The sequence below is a fragment of the Xiphophorus hellerii genome, chromosome 11 (assembly GCF_003331165.1).
Source record: "Xiphophorus hellerii strain 12219 chromosome 11, Xiphophorus_hellerii-4.1, whole genome shotgun sequence".
Lineage (NCBI taxonomy): Eukaryota > Metazoa > Chordata > Actinopteri > Cyprinodontiformes > Poeciliidae > Xiphophorus > Xiphophorus hellerii.
The window spans coordinates 24194537-24204251 of NC_045682.1; the positions used below are offsets into that span (position 1 = coordinate 24194537).

At 37.1% G+C, this 9715-nt stretch overlaps 2 protein-coding genes across 6 annotated transcripts; one reads left to right on the forward strand and one right to left on the reverse strand.

Moving 5' to 3' along the window:
• The first annotated feature begins 218 nt into the window (after positions 1 to 218).
• Positions 219 to 5407, forward strand: mettl27 (methyltransferase like 27). Of its 5 annotated transcripts, XR_004341036.1 has the most exons (8): positions 219 to 330; positions 1348 to 1484; positions 1650 to 1676; positions 2238 to 2366; positions 3761 to 3896; positions 4062 to 4154; positions 4254 to 4749; positions 4946 to 5407. XR_004341036.1 is itself a non-coding variant. In XM_032577173.1 (7 exons), coding segments are annotated over exons 1-7 (726 nt in total). In that variant the 5' UTR covers positions 219 to 329; the 3' UTR covers positions 4457 to 5407. The 5 variants fall into 5 exon arrangements, 4 of the variants coding, with proteins under 4 accessions (XP_032433064.1, XP_032433067.1, XP_032433065.1 ...); XM_032577173.1 differs by having other exon boundaries at positions 4254 to 5407; XM_032577174.1 differs by having other exon boundaries at positions 289 to 356; positions 4254 to 5407.
• A 396-nt stretch (positions 5408 to 5803) lies between these two features.
• Positions 5804 to 9305, reverse strand: LOC116728856 (claudin-4-like). Its single transcript, XM_032577172.1, is given in 2 exon segments — positions 5804 to 7111; positions 7113 to 9305. Coding segments are annotated over 2 exon segments (978 nt in total). The 5' UTR covers positions 7389 to 9305; the 3' UTR covers positions 5804 to 6409.
• Positions 9306 to 9715: the final 410 nt, after the last annotated feature.

Sequence of the window (9715 nt, forward strand, 5' to 3'; positions counted from 1 at the left end):
AGGAACATGAACAACAGTCAGGAACGCCACTGCGCCTGTGTCTGCTTCAATGCTATCGGAAATATTAACTTTACACTGAAACATCACTAGATGTAGAAGAAAACTCCGAAGCTAAAAACTACTTTGGTCATGAGTTTATCAATAGGAATATCTATGAAGAAAGAAGACGTATTCTAAGAGTTTAAAATGTAAATTCTAGCAAAGACTTGTGGATATTTGGAATAGCAAGTTGTAATTAAACGCCTCAGATCCTGAGAGTTTTTACTGAGGGAAAAGATAACCCATAGTCTATTCAACTCGCTTCCTGGTGCAGTTCACTGCAACCTGTGAGTAAGTAACAATAACCAAACAACGAGGTTAGTTTTGGTAAAAAGTATTTTTATACAAAATGGAAGCGGGCTTTACATATCACTACACAAGAAAGAAGACAACATTATGGTTTAAATGTGTTTTGTTTTACTCAGTCAAGAGAAGTTGTTTTCGTGTATAAGTCAGTATGACGAGCCAATATGAAGTTCCCTTGAATCAAAATACAATGGTTTCATATTACTTAGGCGATCATTTTAAAGAAAATTTTACATTATGTTGCAATTGTTTTTATGTGTTGCAAAAACAACAAATATGCCTTTTTCTATAACCTTGATTATTGCAGTTATACTAATGTTTATTGGAAAGGCAGAATAAAGAATACATTTTATGTAGTCGATATTTTGTAAGAGCTTTTGTTTGCTTAGAATACAAAAGAGTTTTACTGTTTTGTTATTTCTTTAATGTACCCTCCTCTGTTACACATTTATTGATTAACAAAACTACATTACTTTTCTTATCCTGAAAATTTGTCACTTATTCTTATTTTTGTATTCTCTACCATTGTGTGAATGTGCAAGCTTCCACTTGTCTTTAACTTGCTGCAGGTATACCTGAGTTCCCCCACTATGGGATAATAAATTATATTTCTATTCATTTTTTGCCATTTATGTTATAGTATATTATATTCAATTGAGTCATGCTGGGACTATAGCAAGCTGAAAATGGCTGACAGCAACTCATTAGCTGCCTTGCAGACGTGGCGGTAATTGTTTGCTTCTGCATATTTAATTGTGGTTTATTTGCACATCATCAGAAGCTGCTGATTGTAACATTAATCCGTCATGTCGTTGCGATATAACACATTTTGAAACGTAATCATTCCTCGTAAATCTCGGTGGTAACCGAAACAGTATTACATTCATTTAAATATCAGGGAAATTGTTATCTCCAGCAGTTGTTTAAAGATAAAGTGGAATTTTGTTAATGTTGAATATATTAATGATGTTCATTAATTGTGTTTCTCTTTTTTATTATTAGTGACAGGTTTTTGTATAATGTCTGCTGACAGTAACACATTTGAAAGCGTAAAAGCTGTTATCTTGTCAGCTCATAAAAGCACCACATCAGAAGAGAAGGTCAGCTTCTACAACCGCTGGGCAGAAAACTACGATCAGGTGAGAAAAGACACATTGGGTGGATTTATTTTCTTATTCTAGGTTTAATAGCAATATCAAACTAAATGCTAAAATTAAGATTAATGAACAGTTATTTAAAGAAAAGTGGCAAATAAAGTGTTTTTTGGTTTTCTTTTGATGCTAATCTTCTTATGTTTCCGTTAGTTGCTACATGTGAAAGACATTTCCTCAGTAAGCCAAAGTTTCTTTTACACCTACTAAACTTTAATTTTACATTTGGTGCAAAATTCCAATCTATGTTAGTAAAATGACAAAGGTTTTCACTTTGCTTCACTGGTGACCTTTATTTGAGGCCTCAGTTCTCGACTCGGCCGTCACGGGTTCAAGTCCCGACTCGTTGACCTTTGCTGCATGTCTTCATCGTTTCTCACAATCCGCGTTCCTGTCACTTCACTATCACATAAAGACAACTTGAGCCAAAAAGAAAAAAAGAAAATCAGCCAGATAAACACCAACATTTTTAAGTCATAATTGACACAGACTCACAAAGTAATTTATTTAATATTTGGTGAATAATTAGATTTTGTAGCATGCCATTTTAATCATTTCTGCAACGTTCTGAACCTTACGTTGCATAATTTGCTCAATCAAAACACGGTTTAACACTACTGAGCTCAGTGTATTCCTTTAAAGTAATTTTTCTACATCTTAAAACAGTGTTTTCTCGTAAACGTGGAACTGGGAGACCAAAGAAAACTGCTTTTGTTTCAGTTTTTACCATATTTTAAACAGGATGTGGCCGTTTTGGATTACCGTGCACCAAGTCTGGCAGCAGACTGCATCTCGTCCCATTTCAGCAACGTGCGAGAGGCAGCCGTCGTGCTGGATGTGGCATGTGGTACCGGACTGGTGGCCAAACACGTGAGTAGCAGCTACACTGATCAGATAGAAAGAACAGAGAGATAAGTGTTATTAACAAATCTACACATCCCAGTTAAAGGCCAGTTTTGTTGAAGCACCTTTTTGAATCAATTTGGCATTCAGTCTTCTTGATAGTCCAGAGCTAAATCTGGAGTAAATCAGTGGGGTCACTCGGAAAGAGCTGTAGACTAGAGAAATTCATTCACTCTGAGAAAAACAAGAAAAAGTGGGCACAGTAGCAGCAGTATATTACTTTTATAAAAATATGTTTTTACATATTTGTTAAAACTGTCACAATGTTTGTTATGAGACAGATAATCTGTGAAAAGATCGATCTCCTCCAGGTCTAAAACATGCATCACTTCCGACAAAGCAAACAACCAATCAGAGCCAGAAGGAGGGTCTTAGCGCTTTCAGTAAACCTTGTGTACTTGCTGCTAAATGTGCTTCTGGCAGAGAAATGACTTAACGTTATTTGCTATCATCGGTGGCTATGCTAACTAACCTGAGCATTCACAACAGGATCTGCTGATGTGAAAATCTGTAGCGGTAGCAGAGATCAAGGAGCGGAGGGAGAGAAAGATCATCAGCGCCACATGAAATTGTGATTGACAGCGATACGGCTGTGATTGGTTGTTTCTAGTTATCTCTAGTTAGTAGCATTGAGTGAAGACAGAAATCCCGATTTCTTCACAGATCATCTGTTTCATACCTTAAAGCCATGACAAGGTAACACCTTCAACAAATATGTAAAAAAATATTTTTTATCAAAGTTACCTGCTGCAGCTTTAAAGGGAACGCCAGTAGATTACGACCACAGAGCACTGAATGCTTAAATTTAATCCTAAGTTAAGCATTAGTGTAGAGGTGTAAATATGAATGCAACTGGGTTATTGCATTTTAAATTTTTTTAATATTTAACTAATTTAAATATAAGAAAATTTTAATATTTAAAATTTTTTTAAATGTTGATGTTTTTTAATTTATAAAAAATACATGTATATATTTTTCATATTATTTTGTAATATATAAAATATATAAATATGTATATTTATATATTTTTAAGATTATAAATATGTCTTTGTATTTTTTAGATTAAATATATTTCTATATTTGAAAATATATTTTATATTAAAAATATTAAAAAAACATTTTTAATATTCAACATAGTTTTTTATATTAAAAATATACAAATATATTTTTAAAAGATAAATACATCTTTCGATACTAAGAAAATGTAATTTTTTTTAAAATAGTTTTTATTTTACAAAACTAGGTATGGTTATGGTAGTCGTACCATAACTAAAACTTGAAATTAAGAGCTTTGTTTAAGGACAGAGTCGCTATCATTGTCAGTCGTATGACTGATACAGAGATGTGTCTTTGTTGAACAGATGAGAAAACTCGGGTTTGAACATTTTGTGGGTGTGGATGGAAGCGAGGCCATGCTGGGCAGGGCGAGAGAGAGCGGCTTGTACCAGGACTTGAAGCAGTGCATGCTGGGAGAGGAGCCTCTCCCTGTACAGTGGGGTAATTAAACCAGCATCCTGTCATCTCATTAATCTCTGTGACCTTTATGATGGTTTCTACTTTAGCTGCTTGTGACTTCTGTACATTTAAGTTCTGATTATTCTGGACAGCTTTTTTAAAAAATTGTTAAATGTGTGATGATGAGCTTCACTTTACCTCCTGCAGGCAGCTTTGATGTGGTTGTAATTGTTGGAGCGTTAAGTTCTGGTCAGGTCCCTATTGGTATCGCCAGACACTTGTGCAGTGCCACCAAACCAGGTCAGAGTATCATTTTATTTATTACTTTTTTAAGCTAATTTCTTCTGTCTTGTGGTAAATGTGTAATTTCTTCACTGCACTGTTTTATCGTTCCACTAGGTGGCTCCATTTGCATGACAACCAGAAGTAACCAGGATAACTTGGAGTACAAAGCTGCCCTTGACAGCGAGCTGAGGAAGATGGAGGAAGAGGAGCTCTGGACTTGTTTAGAGGTCACCGAGGTCAAAGACTGGGAGAGGGCTGTATCAGAGAAGGAGGACGGCTACATATCTGGAGTTGTGTACCTCTATAAGAAACTGTAACGCATTATTTTGAATTGTTATGAGTTGCATGATGCAGTTGGTATCACTGTTGCCTTGCAGGATGAAGGTTGTGGGTTCAAATCCCAGGTTAGGATCTTTCTGCATGGAGTTTCTCACTGTGCTTGCATCCGTTCTGTCGGGGTACTCTGGCTTCCTCCAACGGTCCAAAAACATGGACCGTTGTATCTTTAAATTGTCCTGAGAGGTGTGCATGTTTTTCCTGGTGACCCGTCCAGGGTGCAACCCGAATGTCGCCCAAAAACAGCTGAAAATATCCAGCAAAGGATGAGCAGGTAAACACTATGACTGGTATATTATTTTACTAAAGGATCTCTTAAGACTTGAATAAAATATAATTATACTGTTTATATATTATTAAATTGTACTTTTTAACTTTTGTAACTTTTAAATATAAAATTTTTGAATATTTAAATAATATTTAAGTGTAAATATTTTTTAATATTGAAAACTATTCACATCCTACAACAGGTACATGAGGATGATCGACAGCACTAAGATCCTCCTCCTGGCTCTGATTGATTGTTTCTGACCGAGCGGTTCACTTTTGCAGATTGCAATAGCAACACTGGGAGGTGGCAGATTAGCTTGATTTATTTCACAGATTACTGTACCTGTAAATATTAAGCTTTAATATAATTAAAGTAGTGGGGGTTTTTTGTTTTGTTTGTTTTTTTGATGTATCAACAATCTGTGAAGCCAAAACTTTTTTTTTTTAAATCCGGGAGAGACCAAAATGTTTCCCATCCACCAGGTGTCACTGTTTCATCACCTTTTTATAGAAATGGTTCTCCAGTGCGTCACTGTACAAGCAATGTTTGGCTAAACCTCAAAGCCCTGAGGCGTGACCACATCCAAGCTTTACCAAACACATAAAGCAGATTTTTTTAAAGAATTAAGTTAATAAATACAAATAAATAATGCAAAGATAAACTCTGGCTGTTTATGTTATGGTTTATTCAAAGTTTGTCATTTGACTTTTCCATAAAAACTAAAAGTTCCCATGGTTATTTATGAATTTATCTCCATAACCCAGTCCATACAACAAACTTTATTTGTGACATTCTGGATGACAGACATGCATTTTGTCTGTATAATCCTTTTCATTTGTATCAGCAAAACCCAAACATTGTTCACTGAAACTCAATGACGTTTTCTCTGCAAACACGCTTCTTCTTCCTTCAACAAAACACATTTTGTTTTGATCTCTGTCAAACCAGTTTGTCCAGAAGCTTGTAATTACCAAAGCAAGCCCGGTAGTCCAGGTGATTCTCCTGGACATTTTTTACTTAAATAGTCATAACTAGTAAGAAAGCAATATACAATATATTCGTTCACATTTTGCATTTATTGAAAAATAAATTGGCAATACATTTTCTGTTATATGCTTAAATAAAATAAAAATATAATCACAATTAAATGCTTTGATGAAAAGTATTTACAGAAACCTTTGTTGTGTAATAGGAAGAGCATTTATTTCCACACATTTAAGTGTATAAAGTAATAAAAAAGAAGTAAAAAGAATCATAGTCATTCAAGTTGCTATGTATTTGAAAGATAAAGTAAAAATATAACCCCAAAACCTGAGGTAAAATATTACATAAAAATTTATTCAGTGCATTAAAACACTAAAAAACAGTTGATGCAGTGTAATATCTCACATTACCATGGCAAGTTAAAACCAACAATTCAAGTTAAACAAGTTCATTCATCACAAGTTGTACATACTTCACTTGTTTTACTTGTGACAATCAGTACATGCGCACATAAAATGTTACATTTTATTTTTGTCTCCTTCATTTTGATAAACGTCCTTCACATTAAACACAACAAATAATAATTATATCAAAATGAAACATTATCATCTATAAAACATTGAACTACTAAGTAACTGCAAACTAAATGTAAACTGAAGTCTTCCTTCTAGTGCTCATATTACAGGTATGTTTTCTCTGGGTTTGCTGCTGCGTCTTCATTTTCACTGGCAGCTGATAAAGTTTCATCCATTTCAGCTCGTTTCAACTGAGACTTTGTTGATGGCGCGTCGCTGTGTTCGGACTTTCTCGACTCGGACCTTTTCATCTGAGACTTTGTCGATGGAGCCCAGGATCTCTCTGAATCCTCTCTCACGTTCTGCTGGGATTCGACATCATATCCCAGCCTAGAGAACAGCTGAGGATAGGAGGGTGGCGCCCCAGAGCTTTGGGGCCTGGGCGACATGCGTTTGATGGGTTGAGCCAGCGCCGTCGGCACCCTGGAGAGACGGGAGCCAGCGCGAGAGGATCCATTAGAGGATCGGACTACCACGTAGCGAGCTGAGGGGCTCTTGTCCGTGTCGTGGGCTTTGCCTTGGCAAGAGGACTTCATGAACAGACCCCCTCCCAGGATGAGCAGAAACGCTGCCCCCCAGCCAATGTAGAGGCAAGCTCCCAGCTCCATCTTCAGAGCGTCTATGGATGTGCTGTAGAAGTTCTTCACCACCGTCGCGGCCGCCCACACCGTTGGGATCAAACAGAGGAGCCCTGTGATCATCAGCACCGCCCCTGCTGTTATGGCCACTTTCTCCTTCGCACCACTTCCTTCTTCATCCAAGAAGCGGGTGCATTTTCCACCCACGAAGGCCAGGATGAGGCCAATGCATGCCTGTAGCGATGGCGAGGATCATGAGCGTCCTGGCGGCCTGCTTGTCGGTGCTGAGAGCCAGCTGGGACTCATAGGGTTTGCACTGCATATATCCTGTGCTTTGAACCACACAAGTCATCCAGATGCCCTCCCAGATAATCTGAGAGGTCACAATGGAGCTGCCCACGAAGGCGGTCACATTCCACATAGGCAGCACACAGCTGGTGAAGACCCCAACCCAGCCCAGGAGGCACAGGATGCTGCCCAGCAGCTGCATCCCCATTGAGGCCATGATGGGAAGATCTTTGAAGCTGCTGGAAAAATCCTCTCAGACCTTTAAGAAGAGCCTCTCTTGATCCCTGCAGTGCTTGTTTTGCCTTCAGTGTCGCTCTCTCTCGCTCTTCTCTGCTATCTTTGTCAGTCCTCAACATGTGCTGCCTTTTTCACATGCCTTCCCCTCTAACCATGAACTTATCTGGAGTGTTCAACGTAGACTGCTGACAGTTTCGGTTCCTCTGCTATCCTTTTGTGAAGTTCCAGGTGTGTCTTAGTTCAGCTGTACTTCATTTGTTTACAGGATATTTCCATCTGTTACTGTCCCTCCCCTTCTCAACATGTCCCTCTATGTGAGCGAGCGCTTTCTTTCCTGTCACCTGACCGTCTGTCGCTGTGCTACTGGTCAGGCGTACATGTGCCACACCTATTCTACTGGGGAAAGAAGGAGGAGGAGGGTGACAGAAAGAAGTGGCATAATCCATCCCCACTCCCATCGTCTCTCTTGATTGTTTAGGTGAAACCAATTTTCATTTAACTATAAATGAACGAAACAAAATGCAGGATTAAATTAAGAGAGATTGAGATTGAGGGCCAATTAAGAGAATTGGCCTTGCTTTGGTAAAATGGTCTCACATTTTACCAAACGTTTTATTTATTATGATGCACATCATATTTGTGCCGAATAACCAAAAAGAAAAGGCCGTAAATTACCTATCAGGGATTCAGAGTAGCTGTGTTTCTAATGTTTTTTAGAAGAGCAGAAGTGAAACGCCAACTTCAGTTTCCTGGGACAAAACCAGCTTAACTGGACCAGCATCAGCTGAGGAGAAAAACTGGTTTAAAACATGCAAACACCTTTCCACCCTCACATATACACACACACAAACACAAACACGCACACACACAAAACAACATAAAATGTTTTAATTCATCCTGAAATTATATTTATTCCTTTTATCTTTGGAATGCTATCAGTGATAGCTTTTATATTTATTTCTTGATTAGTCTTGATATGTAATTAATTTGCTTGTACATAGTTGTAAATTTCCTTTGTTTGTCTCTTCTCATATTTCCTCGTTTGGTGTTGCCATTGTCAACAGCTTTGAGGGTTTTTCCTCAATTATGTCTGGAACGTTTCGGCTTAAATTTCCCATGCTTTAAATAGACCGCAGCGACAGAAACTCAGTACTTTACAGAAGATCTTTATGAGTATTTGTAGAAAATCAATCTGGATTTTGTGACAAGGGAAAGATAAATAAGGCGTAATGGAATTAAACCTAAAATATTGGCCATGTTTTTGTAACATCTCAAAAAGTATCTTCCAAACTTAAATTGCTATTAAAATAAAAAAGAATTTTGAGAGTCAGTTTTCTCAAAATATGAACGATGATGCAGAAAATGTTGTTTTGCATGAGTTAAGTAACTGATTAACAATTGGTAGCAGGTACAATAAGTATTGATCAGGTCAATGTTTATGTTAGTAATTATATTTTTCATATTCTTAATGAAATATGTCTGTAAACAAAAATGTTTTGGCCTTGCTCAAGACCTTGTTGATGATGAAACTCAACTTTAATTTCTATCTGAAATTTAAGATTTTGATTGTCAGTTTCTTTTTTCCACACTTTAGAGTTTGAGTAGCGCAATCGCTAATATTTCTATTGACATGAAATTTGCATCAGTTGTTTGTAGCAATCCAAGTAATGCACACATGCAAATAAATCAATACAATTTAGTCCACGAATGGGTTTATGTGCAATGAAGAGGAATTGTACAGGTACAAAGGTGTTCAACAAAGAAGAACTGGATGTTCACAGAGAGCCAAGAAATCAGCTGGAATCTGTAAGTATTTAGAAAGTGTTTGTGCTGCTGTCTTTAAATAAATATAATCTTTCCTAATATTAGCTGACAGCCTATAGAATATTTTTTCTGTCAGACTTGAACCTTCAGAGACACATAAAGGTAATTTAAAAGTCAGCCTTCTCTCACCTAAAGAACATTTCTACGATTAAAGGACTGAAGTCTCAACAAGACCTTGAGAAATTTGTCCATGTGTTTTTCTCTAATCAAATTGATCATTACAACATCACAGGTCTTCCTAAAAAAAATAAATCCTCCAGTTGCAGCTGATCCAGAAAGCTGCTGCTGGCGTTCTGACTAAAACCAGGAGGATAGAGCCCACTTCTGAAGTCCTTTCACTGGCTTCCTGTAGCTCAGACAATAGACTTTAAAATACTTTTTGTTAGTTTATAAACCACTTAAGTTCAGTTTTTATTCATATCCGAAGGGCGGATTGGTTTGCAGCAATAACTGATACCCTATTGCATTGCCTTTAGTTTTTGA

Coding starts and splice junctions, on each gene's coding strand:
- mettl27 (XM_032577173.1), top strand. Junction 2,367..3,760: donor CCGGACTGGTGGCCAAACAC/GTGAGTAGCAGC, acceptor TTTGTTGAACAG/ATGAGAAAACTCGGGTTTGA. Junction 4,155..4,253: donor GTGCAGTGCCACCAAACCAG/GTCAGAGTATCA, acceptor TCGTTCCACTAG/GTGGCTCCATTTGCATGACA.